Source organism: Nothoprocta perdicaria, unplaced genomic scaffold (genome assembly GCF_003342845.1).
Source record: "Nothoprocta perdicaria isolate Ctin4 unplaced genomic scaffold, notPer1 scaffold_32, whole genome shotgun sequence".
NCBI lineage: Eukaryota > Metazoa > Chordata > Aves > Tinamiformes > Tinamidae > Nothoprocta > Nothoprocta perdicaria.
Genome location: NW_020455555.1, coordinates 2,179,866 through 2,204,209, shown reverse-complemented (window position 1 = coordinate 2,204,209; position 24,344 = coordinate 2,179,866). Strand labels below are relative to the sequence as shown.

The window sequence follows — 24,344 nt, the reverse complement described above, 5'->3', positions numbered from 1 at the left end:
ATTTGATCACGCCTAACAAAACTTTTACAAGAAAAGAATATTTTACCATTTATAGTTGCATTTAGGTTGAGGGGAACATTACAAGTTTCAGGAAAAACCTGAAATTTACTATATTAGTCCAATCAAATAACCTGAGTGTGGTTATAAAAAAAAGGAAAGTTCTTTCCCTATATTTATTGGCAATTTGCCTGTCATGGCTAGTTGAGCTCCAATACATGATCTATTTAAAAAAATTGCTTTTGAATGTGGAGCAATGCAAGACTGATAGCCAATACAATCTTCCATGATAACAAAGGGATCTTACTACAAAGTGTTCTTATGAGACGGAGCCTTAAGAGGAAGGGGTCTTTCTGTCTCCAAACCCAACAACACCAGCTCAAGCTTACCTACTAGTTTCTGATTCTTTTACGTCTATTGCTATCCTTACACACTGATTTCCTTTGGAAAAATACTTTTAATTTGTTAAATGAAAGAAAAAATTTCATGGTGTTTAAGTTACACTGCACAACTTTTACTTGGAAAGTCAAGAAGTCAGTTTAAGATCCTAGGACACTTGCCATACAAGCAAGTTATAAGTGCACTCAGTGAGGAAAACAAACCTACAACTGTCACCACTGTAATATTCTCTATAATCACATATGTACAAACAGGGTTAAGGGTTTCTTGAATTTATAGGAAAGCAATCATATCCATTGCTAGTTCTTGAAGAAAATGGAGAATAATTTATCTTTAAATTAGCTCTCAACATATAATTTTCCCATCCACAGTAATCTCTCAATGAAGTGCCATCTTCACCTATCTACATGGATTGAAATACTTCTACTACTACTTTGTAGCTTGCTAAACAGAAAATTTACAAGAGAAATTGTGGTTAAAGAACATCATCTGCAGTATTTAAGTCCAGAGAAAGTAAAACAGTATTTTATGTATTCTATACAATATATATATACCATATATTTATATATTTGATATTTTTTTTCCATAGTGGAAGTACAATTTTTTTTATACTAGTTTAGCACTAATGTGTAGCTTGCAATGAGTAACATCGCAGTGAAGAAGATTGAGATGAGTAACCCAACGCATGTTAGAAAAGCCTCCAATTAATGTGGATGCCCCATTACTGCACTCCGTGTTAGCTACATTATTTCTCAACAAGAATTAAAGAGTTGTTAGAATTGAGCAATCACTCAGTATTATATTAGTTTTAAGTCAAAATCAGCATGCTTTCTCCTATGGGCCAGATATTATTTTAGAATTGAACGCTGCAGTAAAAAAAATAGAAGATGTCTCCTCACATGAGATCAAACTATCAGAATTTTTTTTAAATTTGTAATTTGAAAAACAAGCTCAGAAAACATATCCTTATTGTAAAATTTCTTATTTTGTCTTCCTAATCAGACCACTTGTACTTATTCACAACTTATCATGCTGAGAATTCTTTCCGAATTCTGCTCTTCATAGCAGAAAAGCCAGGTAATTACTGTCCACTATTTTAAAGTTAGGTCACATCTTCAATCAATATGCACTTAATTCACTAGCGCCTTGGAATCCAAGTTCGGTGTTTTATATTGAGGTATCTTACCTAAGGCAACGTGTGTTTAGGGGCTGATTGCTCTTCAATCCACTTAGCAAGTACTCAATATCATCTGTGAACTCTTGATTTTCACCAAATTCCACTACATCATTGAAGTGCTTTACATGCTGAACAACAGTGTATAACTGGAAGAGACAAATATTTTCATCTAGGTAAGTTGCTCTTGGGATCAATTACCACATTAACAAGTACATTTGAAAATCTATTCCGTTTCAAGTATAAAGAAATATTAAAAACTCAATGAAGGCCATTCAACTACTTAATGAAAATATTAGTTTTATTAGGAAAGCCAAATTTAATTTGACACTGTTCCTTCAGTACTTCGAATTACCAACAATTCTTTATCTTAAAAATTTGTTGAAAAATACTTACTTCTTTGTCTTCTTTCCTACATTTCAATGCAGTTACTATCTCTTGATAGGGCTGAGTAGGTATTGTCACAGTTTTTATCACTTTGGGAGGTGGTGCAGGAGCCTTAAAAACTCCATCATCTTTATGAATTGCCTCCTTTGAAGATAGCCTTACCTATTAATAAGAAAGTGCTACAATGGGCAGATGTTTTGAGCATATCAACATATACTAAATACATCAGGAAAAAGAACAGGCGTGCATTTGTCAAATTCACATTTTGGGACTAGCTTGTCTTTCCCTTCCACTACCAAGATGTACCTAGGCTGTGTGAAAATGTACCTATTCTCAAACAAATAGGTCAGAGATATATGCATTTTTAATATAAAACAATTTTGAGTAGTCAGAAAAGCTCCAGTGAAATTTTGAAAATGGAGGAGAAAATATATGTATAGATTTTACATTGATTGTTTAAGCTTTAGGGTAATTAGAACGACCAACTTCAGGGTTTGAAAACAATTGTTCATACTTACAAATATCTTAAAACATCTTTGCCCTTAAACTGGAGCTTCCAGGCCTGGAGGAGCAGGTGGCTACACTGAGCCATCGTAAGCACTCTGGTGCTGGCAAGAGCATGGCACCAAGCAAGCCCCGTCCCAGCAGGGCTCGAGCTGCACATGCGCATGTCTGCTGTTCTCACGTGTGGCTACAGGGGCTGCTGCCCTGCTCGGGTCAGGGTGCAGCCATGGGAAACCCACCTCTCTGACTGCGTGCTCAGAAAGGCAGCGTACCTGCAGAACTGCTTTAGCACTGTGCGAGTGCCACTGGCAAAGTCTCTAATGACTACAAGAGACCCTTGTAAACTCACAATATTCTCCATATGTTGGCTTTACATGTATTTGTACTATTAAGACGTGAGGAACTTACAAACTATAGGCTTTGTAACAGGCTTTAGTACCATAATAAGCCTATTCTGAACATAACAAACAGTAAAGAACATGCTGTTAGGTCTAGAGTAACTATTGTCAAATTTCCTGCCACCTAACGCAAGTATCACACACTTCTCAATATAGTGCTCTGTATTAATTCAATTTTATTTAAGTTGAAGCATTAAGCCTATCTTCAGGCTACTTCTTTGAGTCAAAATTCAGTCACAAATGAGAGAGAACAAGGCTTACTGGAACAAGACATCCAGAGGCCACAACCTAAACAAGGCCAACAACAGTGGTCATTTACTCAGTCTCTAAACATCACCATGCACTTTTTGCCATATACAGAAAATGAGCATTTTCACAGTGTCCTCTGAACCACTAGAATTAGCCCTGATGCACAGAGAACACAATCCCTCCTCCCGAGGGTGCTGAGCAAAAGCCTTCTTGCTGTGCAGCCTACAGCAGCAGTCAAAGCAAAAAATTTGCCTTTAAGTTCAGTATCAGTGAGAAATAAAGCCTTCAAATAAAGCTCAAGTGCATACAAGTTAATTAAACAAAGGTTTTAGGGTCTTTATGATTTGATCCATTTTTTAAGGGGTAATGCTAAACCATGCAATCTCTCCTCAAATACTAGCAGTAACGGATATTTTAAAACAAGTCATCTTTACTCCTAGGTAGTGTAGTTACTACTCTGGATGCTGAAAGAATGCAAAAGAGCATGAAGCCAAAAGAAGCTAGTCCTGGGACTGCAAGATAGGTATAATAAAAAAATAGTTTTTTATATATAGGATTAATTTGCTGCATTCTGATTTTCTGTTCTCAGGCAAATCAAAAAAGCAAAATTCACTCTTTATGTACAGGGCAGCATCTGTGACAATGCTTCCAAGTAGATAGCCCAAATTCTGGATTCTGGTTTTAGCACAATTTAACTAAATAAAACCACCTTAAACCTCCAAAGAAACAAAATCGGTTTCCTTGAAGAATAATCATTAAGTTTTTTTTTTTAACGCTTCTATCTGATACATTCACATCAGCCATTTGAGCTGTATACAGAGAGCTGTCTCCATGTTTTCTAAAGGCCCAAGCACGCAATCTACAATGCTTTGCTCCATTACATAAAGAAGAAAACCAGATCTTCATTTTTATAAGTTTTTCCTTCCTGCCTTGTATCTCTCAGACTCCCAGCCATATCAGCATGATAATTTAGAGGTGGCCACAGAGATGAGATGGAGCCAACTGTCAGAAAGCTCAACATCACCATACCAGGCAAGACATCTGCTGAGATTCAACTCCGGAGTATTTCCACTGATACAGTTTCCTAACTGTCAAATACCCAGTGGTGTGCCCAACAAAGTGGGCATCTGAATTACTGTGACCTTCCCAAATATCAAATATTTCTGCTGGTTTCAAAAGTATCAGTGAATCATAAAGGAAAAATCCTTAATCAACCTAATAAAGACACTTTACTTACCGGGACACTAGGTGTTTTCAAAACCGGTGGTGCTGGCAGAGCCTCTGATTCTGGCTGGTTCCAGTGTCTGGCATTATACACAGCTTTTGTTGGAGACTAAAAGATAAAAAACACACAGTACACTAAGTAAAAAGTAAATGAGCTTCATTCTTTTCCTCTTCTCTGCGACACCACAAATTTTCACTCATATCCTCAGTAATAGTAGGTACCAGAAAATCTGACAGACTTGGAAGCATCTAACAGATGTAAAGACATACAAACCTATACGAACAGCAGAAGTCATAATATGTATGTATTTCAAGAAATTTTCAAAATTCTCATTAAAATGTATGCAAAGTAAACAAAATGTAAGGTTTTTCTGTAAAAAGCAGACAGCTCTGAAGAAAAAAAGTTGTTAACGAATAATGTGCCAGTTGAAAATATGAATAAAGATTTGATTCAAAATACAAGATCAAGTTAGTTTTTGATGCTTGGAGGGATATAAAATGCTTAAGTGAAATATCTTAATCTGTACTAATAAGTTAAGCAGCATCTTTTTATACTCAAAGTTAGAAGACGTAAAAAAAATATTTTTTTAAATGATTGCAATAAGACTCGTAGAGAAAGGTAAGACATCTCCAGCATCCGAGTTTACCAATGTTACACCACCAAAATAATTCAGACTATCATTACTTTTTTTCAAAATTTAAAAAATATGCCACGTATTGTAGAAATTGTATAATTTAATCATTTATCTCCTTATACACAGTTGCATAGTTTTTTAATGGGGAAAAATATAACAATATGGGCTTTAAAATTATTATTTGGTCAATTTATAATGCATCAATTACATAAAAACAATATTGGTTTGAAAACGGCACATATACACATACCCAGCAAATCTTGCAATAGCAACGCTGCTGATTTCACACCAGCCTACAAAGCATGAAAAGCTTGGGCACATCAAGCAGGGAGAGCAGAGAGCCTGCCAGCCCGGGCTCCTCATCAGCTCTGGCGCTGCTGGAGCTTGGTATCTCACCCCACTCCTCCAGCCTTCACAAGAAGGGAAACTCCAGCAGAACTTTGAAGAACATTGGGCCACACATCAAACTGGGAGCTATGAGTTTTCAGAGACTAAAAGGTCTGTCAAGTCCTCAATAGTTTTGTTATCTAAAAAAAGATAACAAAGAAAAGTCCTCTCCTTTTTCCTCCAATGTGCTTCTCCACTGTCATAAGAAACCTACCTTGGGGCAGTCGTCCTTTATTGTAAAAAAGCAGCACTCAGGTGCTCAGCAGCAGTCAATACACAAAAAAGCCATGGCTTTAACACACAGGGCTCTTCTGTCAAGAAACTCTTCTAGGCAATAAGTCTAGAGGTGGTGGCCATGGCATGGTCCTTGAGCATCAACACAGTCATGGTGCCCTTACAGAGGAAGGCTGAGATGTGGATTTTTCCTCTCCCTGCCGTTTCTACCAGTGAATGATTTCAGTGCTTCTTGGTTATTTTTAACTTCCTTAAGTAACAGAAACAGGAACCTGTACAATTTCCTACAGTCTCACCGAGCAAAGCCAGTTTTTGAAGTTCATGGGCTGCAGTTCTGACTGGAAATGCCTGTCCAAAACTAGACAGTTAGAGATTCTTATTTGAAAACAGCTTGCTATTGACAAAATGTTAAAGAAATTAACTTTTCCTCTGCAAATTTCTAAGTTGCATCTTCTTATACTGAATGTGAATTAGATTGTGATAAATATATGAAAGAACTTAGTAACAAAGATGTGTTTTATCAATGTATTTCACAAATGTCTGCAATGTATTTCACAATGTCTGCATTCCTCCCCCAGAATTACTCAGCTGCTCCATGGTGCAGCTCAGTGCATACCCTGGTCAGGAAGACAGCACAAGTTCCTGAGTGCCACTTTATACTCTAGTGTACGGGATAGTACAGCAGATTTTGCCTTTGAGTAAGTAACAAACATAGAAGTCAAGCATGTTTCTCGTATCAATTTCTGCTCATGATGAGGCTGGTGGAAGGACGATGCACAGGAATGGTTAACATCACAGGGAGCCTCAGCTGCTACGCTTGGGACAAGAGCACAGCACTTCACCGCTGCCCCAAGTGCTGTTAACAGGGGATCATCTCTTTACTAACAGCCCCAAACAGCAGTTAGGATCTCAGGGGGTATCCCAGCCCTGCTCCAAGGATTCCACAGGCCATCTCCCTACTGCAACTCTAATGCTGCTGCAAAAAGCCAGCCTCATTTGACAGGAGAAATTGAGGCATATTACCAAAATGTGTCTGCTTTGAAAAATCAGGAAGCCTTCATTTGAAAGATCTTTTGTAACAGAATCTGAACTGTAGTTGAACAGTTGTAATCATTTAAGAATTCAAATGCATATGAATGGGACTTCTATCTACTAGCCCTTGAAGTACTTTGCACTTTTAGATAAAATTAACTTGACCTCCCAGCAGTTTCACATTAGATAACACATACTCAGGCCCAGCTTTGCTAGCAGCTGATCCACAACCCCTTCTCACAGGCACTGCCTAAACCAGTGGGGGGGGGGGGGGGGTTGGGGGAGAAGGGAAGTGAAAAACACCTTTAATACTAGAAGACTCTAATCTCCCCTGAAAAAAGGAATCCTGATTTTTAAGCAGCAGCCATGTAAGCAAGTAACTTAGTTCCCCTTGCACCTATTCACACAACACGTACTTCTTTCTTCAAGATTTCTGTCTCTGAAGAAGAGCTCAGAGCAGATACAAGTGGAAACACATCCCTCCCCTGAATTCTGTGCTCTAAAGACAAATAACTTCTGGAATATTCATCAGCTATAAGAGCTTTTACTAAATAACAGAGCAGACTACTTCCTTTTTCCATATGTGAGGCTGCATAGAAGTGACAGCTGCTGACACACAAACACAAGTCTGAAAGGGTGCAAATAACTCCGGGTGGCTGCATCGGGTATTACATGTACAGTGCTGCGTGCAGTGCTCGGGAGAGTTGGGATGCAAAACACTGAATGAATGCCAGGGATTTTATTTTAGTTTTTTTTTTTAATAAAAGGCATGGGCTTGTCAATTTCATACGATCACCTGCAAGTGGTAGAAACTGTGTGGGATTCTTAACCTCTCATCCCCGCAGGCTTCAGAGCAGAGACTCCTAGCCCCGGCCCCCTGCAACACTGATGCGGCCCTGCTTGCCATTCACAGATGTAAGAAGAGCAGAAACGTAAGAGCCAGGGACATGACTCATGCTGAAATACTGGCAAAACAAGAAAGACAGCAGCTATTTGCAGGCAGGAACACTTTTCAAGATAAAGGACAACAACAAAAAACCATCTTTAACGAGCCTCTTGATAAATGTATTATTTATATCAGAAGGGCAGTGAGGAAGACGGCGGCCAGCTGTTTGTCAAAACTACAAATAAGTTCCCGAAGATTCAAAATAAATCAAAACACTTGATGTTTTATCATTAAGCATTCACAGCCATTAAGAGCACTACTGTCTCCTGATTCTTTGACTTTGAAGAAAGAAAATATGACATATGTTGAGCAACACACAACTATTCATAGTGCATTGTTTCTTTTCAAAGGGGAAAGGAATGGAAGTCCACTCAGAGCAAAGACAAAGATATTTCATTTCAGAACCATCAGGAATATCAATTCAAAGGTTGAAAAAAAGTTGTCTTGGACTCCAGATGAGATAGCAGATGCCAAGAGTATAACTAAGAACAAACCAGAACCAAGTCATTTATTCAGTGCTCAGAATGTGAGCTGCATCTCCCCCATCTGGATCACAGTAGATCAGGGCCAGCAAGTGCCTTCCAAGGGCCCAGTGTACGATTTCATTTAGCAGCCTCTACAGCTGGCATACAGCTATTAGCATATTCTCAGCAAGTCTCCCTATTAGGGGCAAATAGATATCGACTAGCTAACTAAGTGTTATGTGCTAGCAGTATTTGGAAAGTTGACCGATGATCCTACAGTGGACGTTACTACTCTGGGTGCAGTGAAGCAGCAGACGGTTAAAACAAGTCCCGCCAAGGCAGGCATCTCTGGAGACTCCCTTGTCAGGCAGGTGTCAGAGCCACCAAGCAGTTAACCACACAAACAGGCCAAATGGTTCATCCTGGGCACAAACATCCTTGAGCTAAACTGCCCCAAACAGTCACTACTCAGACAGCTCATACCGTCTGAGGCTGTGAAGGTGGTCAAAGAAATGCAGATGAAACAGGGAAACAAAACATCGCAAAGAGCAAGTCCCAAAGCCAGGCAACAGCCCCCGCAGGCTGCCCAAGGGAGGTTTCCTCCATTTTCCCCTTCTTCCCCATCAACTACCTGCTCCTGCAAACACGCAGCACACGGGCACCCTGCAGGGACACAGCTCAACAAGCACAGGCTGGGATCTGACGAGGTGCAGGAGTATCAGCAGCAGACAGTGCAATAGATGGGGGGAAGCCATGGAGCTTCTCTTGCATCAGGCTGGTGAAACATTGCAAAAGGTTTTCTGAGAGCTCAAGAGAGTTCTCAGAGCTTCCCACAGGGTACAGAACACGATGGTTCAAGCAAAAGGAAACATGAAAGTTTAACCTGAAGAAACATGGCATTTGGATAAACAGGAGATTGAACAGAAATGGCCAACAGCAGAACTCTGAAGCAGGAGTCTAGACACACTAGGGACAATAGTGTAAACCCAGAGCTCAAATCCAGAGAAATGCTGCTGCTGCCTGCAAGTAACTAAACCAGCGAGCTCTTAGACAAGCACATCCTTGGAAAGAGGTCAAGAGTGAGGGTGTGCGCACACACATATGTGTACAATAAGCACTTTGGATAAGGGATGCACTTTCCAAATACATCTCCCAAACTGGAAGATGCTCATACAGCTGGTCAAAGGCATTCCCTAAGAGGAGCAGAGCAGAGCCAATTCCAAGTAAAAACTCCCAGGTGTGTGTATTGTGGAAGGGGCACCCCAGCAGCAGCTGCTTTTGCTCTCAGTTTGCTCTGGTTGCCCGCACTACTATCTAGTGTAAATACAGCCATGGATTACAAACTGGGTGAACCAGACAAGCTCAAATAGCATGGGAGCTTGGAAAACAATTTTACATGTTTACCTGCATGTAAGTTAACCTCCCACTGACAAATTAAACTGCAATACTTTGCTTTCAGTTTTGCTGCCATTTTAGAGCTGCCAGCATGACTGAAGCCTCATGCAATTGAGCATTTACTCTGTGTTCCCTGTTTACTAAAGCACTGAACGTGATGGGGAGGGGAAAGCAAGTATGTAATATCAAATCTCCACGGAGTAAGCTCTTGTTTTAAGGTCAGCCTCTGCCTCTCCCTGTCCCAATCCACACAGTACCTCTTGCAGGACACGTGACACCACAACCCATCACTTTTTCCTGACACTGCTTGGTACAAGGAACCCACCTCTCCCAGTGCTGCTGCAGCTCCAAGCAGCAGGAGCAGCAGCACAGGGAGGACTGCGGAAGAAAGCAGCCCAGGCAGCATCAAGATCCTTGCTCTGGAAAACACCCGCTTCATCCCAGGAGCCCAGGCGTAAAGACAAGGACTTAGAGCAGCACCAAAGCACTAGCAGCACCCATCCTGGCATTGGCTTTCACCCCGAGGCAGCTTCAAGGTTTTACGCTCCAACTGAATATGCTAAAACTACAAATGCTGGCACATACTTCAAACAAGGTGATTAAAAACCAGCCAGTTCTGGTTACAATCCTGTTTCACTTAAGAAAAATTAAGTGGGTTTGGGCTATTTACATCAATAATAAAATGGAAAAATAATCCCCAGACAGTATCCAATAGGACTCCTGTATTATGCAGGTTTGCTTCCAGGAGAATCTGGTTTTGCCAAGATTAAGTGAAATAATTCTATAAATATCAAACTTCAGCTTAATGAAAACTATTATCCTATTAATTGTATTTTTTCCTAAAATTAGGGTGCAAACTTCAGTTGAATGCAATACCAGCTGTTTTACACTACAGAGAAAGAAAAAGCTTTGTTTTAACCATTCCTCCCTTTTGTCGGGCACACTTTTCCTAATGCTTCAATGCAAGTCAAACATTTAGCGTTAACATTTAGCAAGTAGTCATGGCTAAGGCAAATGGGCAGCGCTCTGTACAAGTGGTTCTGACTGCGACACTCTGCTCCTGCAGAAGCTCCGGGTAGCGACCAACATCGCACCATTTTGGAACTGGGCTTCCCTGATGCTCCTGAAAGCGGCTTGAGCATTGACAAGAATTGGCCAGAAACAAACTGAGACTGCACATTTTGGAGAGATTAATCCTCTAAGTTCATAACCGGAATTTGATGATTCAAGATGACCAGATGAAACTGAAGTCATGTCAAAGATGACAAAAATCCTCCTGCAGGTTCAGCACGTAGGTTCAGCACTCTTTATTCACTAGGGGTTTAATGTAGCCTTCACACTTACCTGCCAAGAAACATCCCCTTTGAAAATCTGCATGCACTTCCGTCCTTTGCTGAACACGCAGCCTAGCGATTATTTGCAAAACTCGACTAAAACACGTAGAGCAGCGATTATGGAGTTATGACTGAACCAAATTTCCTCTCAGCCTCGGTGTTTACAGCAGTGTTTTGGGAAGGCACGTCTGCATTCAGCAGTGATTCCACTCGCACATTCCACTCCACTGTCATGACTGCCTCTGTCAGTGTCACTTGATCAAAGTGCCACGTGTAATCCTGCCAGCGCCGGCTGCGCTTAGCGAGCATTTCTCAGTTGCAATGTTGACTTAACCAGGTTAAGACGACTTAATCCCTCCTCTTCTGTTCCCTCAGCTGAGAGGATGCAATTGTTTTTCCAGGCTCCTAGCAAGCCAGACCTGGCTTCATATGAGACATTTCCTTTCTGTGGGCTATTTTTTAAACACCCATCAGTTCCTTAATTCAGTTCAACACTCACCTTGTCAAACTGCAGAACAAGGAGGAAAGGGAAGCAAGAGGGGCAAAAGGAGAGCAAAGGCAGCAAAACACGTACCTGGGCCTATTTTTTATTTTTTCAGTTAAAAAGCCTTATGAACAAGCCTTTCCTCTGTAACCCCAGGGCAACAAGATCCCAATGTTTTTCAGCTAGTGCACTTTATGCTAGTGAAGTAACTGTAAAATACGAGAACCATTAGAAACAGTGAAATAAAGTGAAGTGCCCAGGAAAATCCTTCATTCTGCACTCAAGTGAGTGGCCCAAGGGAAATAGTGTGATACTCAACTCTGCAGTCATGTCACTTCTCCACTCCTCTTTCCATACAACCCAACACCTACATAACGAAAGGAACAAAGCACATTGCTGTAATGGTCCTCGCCTTACTGAGGACAGAAAAAAAAATATACAGAAAGTCACAAAACAGACAGACGTACTCAAGGTAAGACACTTGAGTTTAGAAAGATTTCCCCTTATCCAAGATAATAATATCACAAAAACATAGTAAATGTACTTAAGCTAACTTTTTAATACACATTTAGCTTTTGTAATAAGAATTTTGTAATAAGAATTAAGGGAAACATTTTAACTCAAGTCAGACATCATTAAGCAGGATGAATATAAGATTAGTTTTAGTTTGAGAATTATTCTCTGAATCAGCAGCACAGTCAGTCCAGTGACACGTACTCTGCCTCTCTTCACTAAAAAGGTACTTTTCATCCTTTCATGAAAATTTCAAGATATTCTAGACACTAAGTTACTTTCATGTTAAGGTAAAAAAATAAGAAATTCACTTGCTACAAATAGCAGGGGCTAAGAAATTAATTCCAAAAGACTCATTTCAAAGCTCATCAATTTTAAGGCAGAGACTAAACAAAAACCTCACAGTATTGACCCAAAACCTTGATTTTCCATACCATTTATGCCCCCATCTAAGAAAATGCAGAAGATGCCTTTGGTGGACAGCTTCAGCACTGGTTTGTACTCTAACTGCGTGGCCCCAGCCTGTGCGCGGGCAGCAAGTCACACTTCCACCCACCTGAGCAGCCCTGCCACAAGGATGCGGGTCCTGGCCTGCTTTGCCTCAAGCCTCACAGCTCCCAGCCCCGCAGCCCAGCAAGGCTGAGCACAGCCCCCTCTGCACTGCAGGCCCTGCAGCAGTCCCAGGTAGTGGCTGCCAGCCCAGCCTACGCTGCCCTGCTGCGCCCCAGGCAGCACCAGGGGCTGCTCACAGACCCCTCTCACCACCAGGGCAAGCTTGGGAACAGAGCCCAAAACACCCCACAGTGCAGACACCACAGCAGCAACAAGGAATTCCTGTATCTTGCTTATTGTGCCTAATAGCTGAGAATGCCTCAGTGGTGTCAATGTGTCGGCAAACATGTAGAGGGGCAATTAAGCTGTAAGGATCCAGCATGAAAGGTATAGCATAGCCTTACAGAGCTCCCATACTTACATGCTCAGGAGCAATATGCAGAGCAGTTTAATTAAAATTTTTAGCTTCAACAGCTGCAAACTTTTGCAGATGTTGCTCATGCATGCTTCACACCCATAATTTGAGAGTCAAGTAATGTCAATATTTGTGCATTTTAAGTACATAATTGCATTGCTATGGAGCATAATATTTCTCTGTAATTCAGACTAAGTATAAAGAGATTTAAATCACCTTTAAAAGGAACTTTAATTCAGGTTGAGACTTTCTACCCCTAAAGTCCATGGTACTGCAACTTCTGTGCTCAGTATTACCCACATGAACAAGTCAAAGATTTCAATGAGAGACTCCTTAGCCAAACAGCAACTTTTAGACTCAGTATTAACAGGCCAAGTCAGCCACTGATGTCTGCAATCTTTTACTTCACTGAGTTTCAAGGACTCGCCTCTGCTGTCAAGGTGCAACAGGCAGCTTGCAAAAGCACCAGCCCGAGCCGGGAGGGAGCGCAGCTGCTGACCACAAACCCTGGCAGAGAGAACCAGCTCCCTGGATGTGCTGCAGCATCACCATGTCGCACGCCGCATCCCAACAGCTACAGAGCTGCTTCTTTTTTAGCCGAGATGCAAAAACCCAGACACCTAATATCACCACCTAGCAGAAAGAAGTATCTGCTGGGCACTGCAAGAAGTGAGAAAGCAAGGTAATGCAAACAGGCAAGAACGTGCCCCTCCGCTCAGCTCTCATGAGGCCGCACCTGCAAGAAGTTTTACAGCCGCATTTTTACATCAGCTGGTGACCTCGCTTAAGGTTTTCGGACAATCTTTTCATAAACCCAGAATAAGAACTTCATTAAAAGAAATTAAATTTAAGAGCCTATATCCATAGTTTAGAAGATAATTAAAGTGTCTCTAATTATAACCAAAACAAGCTTTACAAGGTTTTTAGTAGCTCCATGTAATATAACCATACGATTATGGAACACCGAAGTTTAACTCTGAAGTACAATTACAGCCATTTCTATTGACCTATCAATTCAATTGCTACAAGGTCACTTAAGTTGTTTAATCCTTCCACCTTCCACTTCAATTAAGTTTATTCCCAACTGAATTTTATAGATTTGTTTCAGTATTTAATATATATTTATAGTAGGACACTGCTCTAAGGTTTTTTGCCTTTGTGATAAACATATTCAAAATTAAAAGAATTTGCATATAAACCCTCAAGTACTTCAAACTGAAGCACATTAAGAAGTTTTTTTAAAAAAATCCATAATCACAAGAACACCTACAGCTGCTTTATGCTACAGAAAGCACAACAAGACAATCAGTCAAATTCACATTCCCTGCATTTCTGTCTCGCCGTTTGTGACCTGTTCCAGCCAGGGGCCAGTAGAAAGCTCTAATTTTAAAAAATGTATTTAATTATCTGACAAATTATCAGAACAGTTGAGGTTGGAAGGGACCTCCAGAAATCATCTAGTCCAACCCCCTGCTCCAGCAGGGACACCTAGAGCACAGGGTGGCATCCAGAGAGGTTTGGATGATCTCCAGTCTTCATTCAAATTAAAATATTCAAAAACTATTATTTATAGCAGGAAAGAAAAACACCTAAAACATAACTTCAAATAAAACTGTACAAAATTAGCTACCTTTATGAAAAATGCAACCATTAGGATGTCTTTGGAAAAAAGGCACAGGAAAAGACCATTTTTCAAAACATTTAGAACTTAAACTACTAACACATTCCTCTGCATATAAAAACTTTTTTTTTTTTTAGCATTTTTAGTATGCTAAGTCTTTGAAAGCTTAAGAAACTCAAAGGTAAAGTAGCAATGCAATTGCATTTTCCTCTTCAGTTTTTCCTTTCTCTTCTTACATTGCTTCTGGACTGCCACAATGGTTAAGACAGCAAAATCTTTTCACAGATAATGGGAAATTATTTTGCAGAGAGCATATAAAAAAGCCTGAGGCTTCAGAAGAGGGTATCCTGGACAATCAAGAAAAAAATCCTTTTAACAGAAACTACATGGATCCTACCATTGCAAAGCTTCACTTAGTAGCTAAATACAACTTTGTACATGTATTTTTTAAAACCTCAAAACAGCAAGTAATGTATAACAGGTAGTGAAAAAAACACCATTAGCAAAAGGAATAAGCTCCATTAATACAAAGTGATAAATCTGTACTTACTACAACACAGCAAGAGGGTGTAGGGTGGGTTCTATGGATCTAGGCTTTCTTTTCTTAATTTAATCATCTAACTCTTCCATACAGTTAAATGCATGGGTCCTTCAAAAGAATATGAATATTCTTCAAATTGCTAAAGCCAAGCTTTCAATTTCAGGCTTGTGCCAGAATATATATTTCTTGGAGAATAGAAAAGAAACACAATACACAGCCTCTAATGATGCTTTAACAACAGTCTATAAGTAAAAGAATTACCTTTGAGCAATCCTTCCTCTGAGACCCACAGCTGAAAAGTGGAATTCTCAGTAGTCATTACCAAGGTTTACACTTGAAGGTCTTTTCTAAATGAAAAGTCTAATCTGAACAGTAAAATTCTAAAGATCATCTCAAACGCAGAAATATACTGAGACAAAAGGCCCATCTGAAAAATCTACCACAGAACAGTCAACCCAAGTAAGAGCTTTGTCTTGGCCTACAAGTATTATTACTCACCCGCTTTGGTCCACTAAAAATCTTCCTGGTGTTTTCCTTAGATTTATCACCTTGTTTATTTGTGGACTTTTTATTGCCTTCAGGCACACCAGATGCATCCTCTGAAAACTCCAGAAGTTCTGTAAAACATAAATATAAGCACAAAAAACAACCATAAGGGAAACTGTTGAATTGTTGGAGTATTTCCTGCCTCTGAAGCTTCCACATCCAGAGCTTCTGAGGTTACTTAATAATGAAATACAGTCTTCAGACATAAAATAATTTTGAAATACAATTAAGAGTCCTGGAAGATTCTGACTGCAGTGTCCTAACATGTAGACAATACTATAACATACACTAGCAATTTGTGCAATTTTGCTTGCCTCTCATACCAATTTGCAGTTATTTCCCCATTCCACATATTCTCCTGAATGCACAAAAAGTGCAAGAAGAAAAAATATTAGAAGAAACTTTCCTAGTGCAAGTAGAGGACTAAAGAACTGATCTTCCATTTCTCACAAAGGCAGCATGTTTCTACCTGCTGCTGCTCCTGCAAGCAGTCCAAAAATTGCAACCACCGCTTCAGACAAGAGACAGCCAGAAATGACTGCGGGAACAGCCTGTTAATACAACCAGCAACGGTCTCACCAATGTTTTAGCTATTCATTTTTGGACAGAAACCCTGCTATTCACTGCTCCAGCTAAATCTTGTCCTATTTTTTTTTCCCCCTTTATCTTGTGTTACATTTGAAACATGATCTCTTGCAGAATAACTTGCACAAAGACCAGAAGGTAAATTTCTAAAAGGAAATAAAGGCAGGCAAAGAGAAGCACTATTTTCTTAAATCTTAAAAAACCCTTGAAAAAAATCATCTACTCCAAAGAAGCTGCTGCCATTCTCAACTGCACTGAGAAATACAAAGTTCTGTTTTCTAAGAGCTCTTCCACTGAACAGGTCTGGTCAAATTCCTAGATGAGGCAGAAGGCAAGCAGACTTGCAAGCAGCATTTAAGTACACAACACTCACCTTGTTTGAGAATGACTGCATCTCCTGTTATACACTCAGTTGGGGGGGAATAAAAGGATCTTAAAAAAAGGCCCAAATGTCTTTTCAGTGACATCTCAGCAGTCCAATCATAAACTCAGCAAATGCTTTTAACAAATGCAATTCCCAAGGTGAAACCCACCACCATCCCAGCTACTGCAGATTAAAAGCTGAAATACAACTCACTTAGCCACAGTAATCAAACATGCAAATTGCTCTAGAAACACAGGTTGTTTTTCACACACCAGATTACCATCATAATTTATGCCTTGCACTGTGACTTGGAGCTGGTATAGTGCTTAATAGCAATTAGTAATGCTCTATATCATCTAAACCATAATTTTACAACCTAAGCTCCTGCCTTCGAATTCTCCCTGCCAGGAGACACTGAAGTATCCCACACATACTAGTTAGCTTCCAACTCAAAGCAACTTTTATGATAAAAATTTCAACTCATCATCTTTGGATGATTTCAGCATAGTAAGTGCTTTCAGAATTAGTTTCATAGATTATCTGGAATGCTTTTATTTGGGCAATACTCTCCAGGGCCTTCTAAGGATCCTAAATGCATTGTGCAGATGTATGCTACCAGATTTGCAAACCTAAACTAAGTGGAAAAAATCATCCTTTGTTAATTTTAACTGAGCCATGAGTAGTCTGATAAGCAGTGACACTAATGAAGACAACTCCACTGTCTCTCTCTCCCCTATGGATTTTGCAATGCCTAAAAATGTGATAATGATATTGGCCTCTTTCCAGTATGGAAACATACTCCATTTTCTCCTCTATCCAACCATCTTAAAGGTATTTAAAAACTTTGAGTCTATTAATCAGAATTGGTTAGAATCAGAAAGAAGTTCAGAGACTACTTAGAAGCAGCACTACAGTAAGAGAAGTGTAAGTTCTTACAGAAAACCACCTAGCTGTATTTTAGGCGTGACAATAATTCTGCAAAACATTTTTTAAAGTCCACTCGGGACTGTGCCTTTGAGGACTGCAATGATTCTTAGCTGACTAAAAGAGTCTCAAGTGATGTTGTTTTGTGACCACGCAAGGAAAGAAGAAATAAAGGATTGGGAATTCGTTTATCAGAAGCAAACCTAGAGCTAGATACGTCCATACACAAAACCTGCTTTATTATCCATTAAGACAGCAGGAACCTCAGTTTGCTTCCTGCAAGAAAAATGAGTGCATGACATATGTTTAGTTACATACCAGAAGAGACTTAAAAAGCAAAATATTGGGATGCAACACTAATATGACAAGAGTAACACAAGACTATAGTCATTCTTTACTATATATCTCTTAAGCAATAATCAAGATATATCGTAAAGACAGATATAAGTCAGATTAAAAAACTGAATGTTAAAGGGGATAGATATTTATAGCTTCCTTGAGGGAAATGTTTCAGGGCAATTGTGCCATCCTATTTCTGCCAGGCTATATTAAGACAGGCAAATGTTTAATTTTAGTCAGAGCTTTCTTTAAAAATTCTTTTGTGCTTGCCACTTTCTGTAATAATTTTATTGTCATTGGCCAAGAAGAAACCTAGTAGAGGAAACATGAGTACACCCCTAAACTGTCCCTGTCAAACAGCTGGGAAACTACATGCTCTGAAACTACAAGTTAAAAACCTTACTGACCACCCAAACCACTAAACAGTATGACAGGGTCTTTAGAAAAAAGGGCAAATTGGTAGCAGTTACTTCCAAAAGCAGAATACTGTCTCAAAAATGCAGGGTTTTCAGCCTAATTGAAGCTTAGAGCTTGTTTTGGTTAAGATTTAGGCTTCCTTTTGATTAGCTGCCATTTCCCTTGGACACAGTTCCCTACTGATGAACACAGTCACCTAATCAAGTCATTCTTTTGAGTATCAGAAGTTTCTCTTTGATAGAGTCACCCTGGATTCTGGCTATCAAAACAGCACCGGTTCTGTTTCAGACCAGTATTTTATCTAGTCAAGTCTAATCAATATTTCTAGCCTGGCAGACTGGAGCTGGGAGGCTCATGAGTGAGAGGCCTTTGCTTCACAAAAAGCACAAATTACCTAGAACCTAAAGCCACATTAAAAATCTCAGGGCTCATAGAAGTTATGAAGTGCCTCCATTAAGAGAAGAAGTCTAGGAAAAGAGTCTAAAAATGAAAAGGCCAAAGCGTCTTTCCACTTGCAGCTCTTTTGAGCTGCACCTCAGCACATTGCTCCCCCTATCAGGTAGTTTAAGAGGGACGTACAGTTCACTGCTAGGTTCCCTGCCTGAGCCTGCTTTCTCATCACTCTCTAAAACAAGAGCACAGGTTCTAGTCCACCTCTGTTCATGGAGCTACTTTAAACACAGTCTTTGAAACCACTCAATTGTCTTATTCTCTGAGCTGCTGGCATTAGTCAGACATTGACATTAACTCATACCTCAGGAAAAAAAAAAAAACAAATCTGAAGGGAGATACAGACTACCACCAAGGGAATAAATCCACATGGCCAATGGAATAACAAATTTACTTAGTAACTTCCAGGGTTGGAAATCAGAGAAGTAATCCAGTATCTGACTTGTCAACTAGGAATGTGTACATTAGGGTTTTTTGTTTGTTTGTTTTTTAATTTGCAAGTCTGTTAGTACTAAAAAGAATAGCACAAGATTAGTTGGGGTAGAACTACCACCTTTCAGCACTTTTTAATTTTGGAAAAAGCCTTATTTCTTAAGATGCTCTCCAAGTTTCTCTGAAATTTAGACTCAGCATCTCCATCCTCCTTGGATGCAAAAGTGGCTTTTCCTCTGTATGCCAAGATGATGCCTCACAGCAGTGCTCTATATTTTTACCAAGCTTCGGGTTTAGATCCAGAAACCCTTAAATTCTGAGAAACTCAATCATTCATCACTATAATTAATGACTTTAACAGGGATGTTTTGAGCTGTCATGATATTCAAAACTGTTAAAATTCTGAGAAAAAGATGACAAAAAATGTGCCCAAGAGGCTTACAGATTTTAGGGCCACAGATTCCCTGTCTTTATGATCTGTATTACACGATTTAGAGAAGGCACAGTGAGTCAGTCAATACTCAAGTCACTGCTGCATTTTCAGAAAATCGAAATATCATTCAGATACAGTGCCACAAAACAGGCACCAAGTGAGCTAAGGAGATTAGTTTTTACTTTAGGTTTTTTTTTTCCTCAATCTTGCAAGGAGCACCAAGAGCCAGCTCTTACCCAAGAGCTGCATAACTACAGAAAAGACACTATGAAAACCACAGGTTTGCATCTGCCTGGGCCATGGGAGTCTTCTGGGAAAGCATTTCAGTTTACAAACAGCACAGATAGAAGCTGGAGATATTTTCAGACTCCAGAGAACAGCAGCTGAAGGGATTATTTAATGGATTAGCATCTCAGCTGCATTAATTGCATGTAAGGGATTTTTCCCCTTGGAATCAAGGTCTGCACAGACACAGACCAGTTGGAGAGGAGCATGACTGGGCATGCAGCAGCAGCCCTCTGAGATAAACCCATTTTCAAGCATCTTGTCAGAACTCAAAACCTGAGAACACTTGCAAGTTTTTGGTTTAGAAATGGAATTTTTCCATACAAAATTGCTGTCACCTTGATCCTTTTCAAACTTAAACACATGAGTAAAATATATATCTTTGATTAAAATGTCTAATACAATTGAGTCTTTTTAGGGAAAGTTGCAGCTAGAACTGCCGACATGAACCTTCTTCCTGGCAAATGTTACATCTTGATTAGATTAGTAGAAACTATCTGCTGGAAAAGTGGCCTTCCAATGTTTGCAAGGCTACAGTTGGATCCTCCCTGCAATGAAACACTTGCCAAATTCTTAGCATTACAATAATTTCAGTCAATGGATAAAAACTACTCTGCAGCTTCATGATTGAGAAGGTCAAGAGATTCCCAGAAGTCATTTGAAATACTCATTCCTACATACATAGCTGCTCTGTAGTGTTTAACTTCTTCAAAAAAAGCTGAAAGAAAAACTTCAAAGCTATTGCCCTTCCTCTTTGCTAATAACACACCTTGACCTAAATCAAATTCATTACATGGGACCCACAGACTACAAAGAGACAGCTTAATATTTCAGCAGCACTCACATCAAAACTTGCTCATCAAATACTGTCTAAACAATTATACATTTAAGCTATAAAGAAGATGAAAATACCACCCCTTTGCTGCTGAAAACTGCACAAGTGATTCACTCTGCAGAAAGCCAGCCATTGCTCAAAGGAAGAATAAGCTGCTCATACTGCTGGTGTTTCTACAACCCCAAAGGTCTCTCCCTCCTTGTGCCCAGCATCATCATCTGAGATAGAACTGAAAAAAGTTCCGGTCTGTTTAAAAACTTGAACAGTGCAGAATGAAAACATACATATATCAAGTCTAACATTTAAATAGACATTTCTCTAATACTAGCTGTGCACTTTCACCAAAAACATCAATACCCAGCTTAGTAATTTTGCATTGTTGGGTAGCTTCTGCGGAAAGATCTTGGCCTCCCAGGGAGAGCTGCTGTACACCCAATATGAGAAAAGAGAAGAATCTTATTTTCAAAAATAAAGCCTATGGCTTGAGATCATGGGTGATAAAGTATTTTTTCAATACCGCTACAGAACACTGCACAACATCACAAGAGAAATAAGCTAACTCTTAACTTTCCAAGCCAGTGATATTGCCCACTGAAACTTAGGGCACACTCTTCAGCAAAAGAAAAATATATACATCAAATAAATCTAAACTTCAAATACATATTCCAGAAGAGTTCTGTTTACCTGTGTTAGTAGTGAGCTGGCTCTCCTGGGAACAGTTTTCATTGCCCTCAGAGGTTGACTGCTGTGAGGAAGATGGTGCAGTTCTACTGCGTTTTTTATTGGCTTTCCTTTCTGCTATCTGCCACTCTTCATCTTCATCCTCACTTTCACTCAAGTCATCAAACCCGAAGTACTTAATTTTGTAATTGGAACTTCCAGAACTTCTAGAGGCACCTTCATCTCCCCCTCCCTCATCTTGATCATCAAACCCGAAAAACTCTAATTTGACATCCTTTTTGGATTTGGTATTGCTTGGTCGAAATCTGGTTGTAGTTTTTGTAGTAGCAATGTCTGCTTTCCTTCTTAAACGTCCAGCTTCTCCCAAATCTGTAGGGGCTGCTGTGGTGAATTCATCAATTCGTTCCATGGTATCCTGTATGGTGACATTACAAACCGACAAGCACGACGGATGTAGAACAGTGTAGTCTCTAGTCCGTCCAACCGTCCCTCTAAAACTGGTCCCGCTACTTAAAACTTTTCTTGCTGGGTTCAGACCATCATTATTTGACTCATTGTTTGCTTTGGATACAGACTGACTAGTGCCATCCATTAACTTGTCAAAATTTGTTGCCCCCTGTGGTTTTGCTTTGTTGGATCTACAATATGTCCTGCAGTTGCTCGGCCTAGGAATAATTTGCACAAGTTCTTCACAAATGGCTTCCTTTGGATTTTCGGTATCTTCTTTGTCACACTCCTCATCCTTGCTCTTCATCTCTGAGAGATGTTCATTGTCAAAGTCTAACACATACTCTCCAGCTCTGGTTTCTTCAGTTTCATCCTCCCATTCATACAAGTGAGTTCTTAATGGCCCCTTAGTTTGCGATGTTTCTGACGGAGAATCTGCTGCTTTCCCGATATGGGAGTCCCACGAATCGAGGGAGTCCTTGGCTTCAATGTTGTATCCAGAAACATCTGTAGTTTCAGTATTGGTTTTATTACTCTCTTCAGCACTCTCACAGATGAAGTGACTGTTTTTCTCATTATCTTCATTTAAGTTCTGCATTTTATCTATAAGAAAAGACAAACTTATTACTGAAAGTGCAGGGGGGATGAAGGAGAGAAAAACTAATTAAAAAAATCATCACTACCCACTCTTGCTGACAACATACAAGCAGCATAACACAGGAAATACTGCTCAATGACAGAGGGCACTAAAAGGGACCTTAGTCTCCCCATCTATACTGAGACGCTCTTAGCCTAGTTCAGAAGTTTTTCTCTAAAACAATCTTCCTACTTCCTTCCTTGCCACGTGCTCTAGGTGATCCTGCGTGTGCAGGAGAGTTGGGCTAGATGACCTCTGAGGTCCCTTCCAATCTTAAGCATTCTATGATTCTACCATCAATAGCAAAAATGTCTTGTTGAAATATGTCACTTTGAAAACACATTCATCATTAAAAGGTAAAAGTGAATCATCACAGCAACTTATGTATCTATACAACCTACCTAAAATGGAGAAAAGTCTGCAACATATTAAAAAGAACAAAGCAGCATTCAGTCTGTTTCACCCACAAGCGACATTATGATCAATTAGGGGCAAGGAGTGATCTGACAGCATTTTCTAGTTAGAAAGAAACAATTTCCTTCCTGTATGCAGGATGAGTGTCATTTTATTCTTAAACACGCACTACAAAAAAAAATTTAATCTCCTCTCCTATGCATTTACTATCATTTTGAACAATACTCAAAATCACACAAACATACACATCCTCAAGGAACAGCACACGTCCTAGTCCCTGCTCCAGAAAGAATAAGCTAGTGGTGTTCTAACAACAACAAAACCTTGTTTAAACTGAACTATTAAAACTGTAAGAGTTGCAAATTAAAGCTTTGTTATATAAGTTCTATAGTGTCCAATTCAGCATTATCCCCAAGAAAGGACTGACAGTTATATAATCATTCAATTCCTCTAGGGTTACCTATGAAGCCACACTTCATATTTGTCAGTTCTGGGTACTCCTGTAACTGCAGAGTCATCAAAAAGCTTCCTCCCTTCCATCCTTCAGACCAAGACCAGCCTGTAAGGGAGGACACCACCAAGACAACCACCTTGTGCAGCACCACGGGCAGCAGCCAGGCCCAGGATTCTACTACCAGGAGACTCATTGCTCACATCTTTGAGTTAAACATGCATAAGCTTAAGGCTGGAGAGGAATCTTCCCAAGAGAGATCATTTCTCCTAATACTGAGCTGCGCACAAGCCACTTTGGATCATAGAAATTTCCTAGAAAGACCCATATAAATTTTCCAAGCAGCCTCTGGTTGGTCTTGCTTCCCAGAGCAGTTGACAAAAGGCTTCTTTTCTGTTTCTGCGCTGGTTTAATACAGATTCTAGTAGTGCCCACTGTGCCCGAGTAGTCCATGTTCTGAGTGCTACTGGATTAGGCCTCTCAAGAAGCCTTCTACAACTGCAGAAAACTATATCTGATAATCCAGTGCTACTGGATTAGGCCTCTCAAGAAGCCTTCTACAACTGCAGAAAACTATATCTGATAATCCCAGTCTGCTCTGGTACTGTCTTTAATTCAGATATAATAATTATGACACTATGAGCGTAAACAGGATCTCTGCATACCCTGAAGGGACAGAATTCCTCCATTCCACTTGCTTGAATGTCATCAAGAGGTCCCAGTCCAAATCTTGGTTTCACCTATAGCCGTGCTATTTCCCTGCAGTTATCCTTCCCACTAGCCCTGTTATTTCATTTGTAACAGGTTTATATCAACCAAAAGTTTCAGCAAATTTTTGATTGCGAGTTTGTGCTGCCAGTGAAATAACAAGGTCCTGGCTACATGATAGGAACTTTCAACAACAGCAGGACAGGAAGGGAATGTCCAAGGAATCTCCATTATCAATAACACACATCTCCCCAAAGACTCCTTCACCTTGGACAAAGGCACATTTGATTTTGCAGCACATGTTCACTCACAGAGCCAGGGTTTAGTTCTAATATCAAAATGCCCTGCGGTCAATGCAGCTTTTCACAGGATCCTGCAAAGAGCAGCATTCCCATTCTGCAGCCGACAGCACTCATAAGGAACATGAAGTAACACTGCGGCAAGGGCGAGCAGATGGTCCTGCCCAAGGGTACCCCCCACCAACGCTCCTCCGAACAGCACAACACACATC

At 40.0% G+C, this 24,344-nt stretch overlaps 1 protein-coding gene across 2 annotated transcripts in view; it reads right to left on the bottom strand.

Annotated features, from left to right (window-relative positions):
- The window catches only part of WAPL (WAPL cohesin release factor), a 71,713-nt gene that overhangs the window by 16,395 nt on the left and 30,974 nt on the right, over nt 1-24,344 (bottom strand). For both annotated transcript variants that reach the window (XM_026043092.1, XM_026043093.1), the window contains 5 exons: nt 21,180-22,226; nt 15,384-15,502; nt 4,346-4,441; nt 1,967-2,119; nt 1,583-1,719 (listed from right to left, as the gene is read on the bottom strand). In XM_026043092.1, the coding sequence (XP_025898877.1) occupies nt 1,583-1,719; nt 1,967-2,119; nt 4,346-4,441; nt 15,384-15,502; nt 21,180-22,226 (1,552 nt within the window). The remainder of the gene's footprint in view (nt 1-1,582; nt 1,720-1,966; nt 2,120-4,345; nt 4,442-15,383; nt 15,503-21,179; nt 22,227-24,344) is intronic.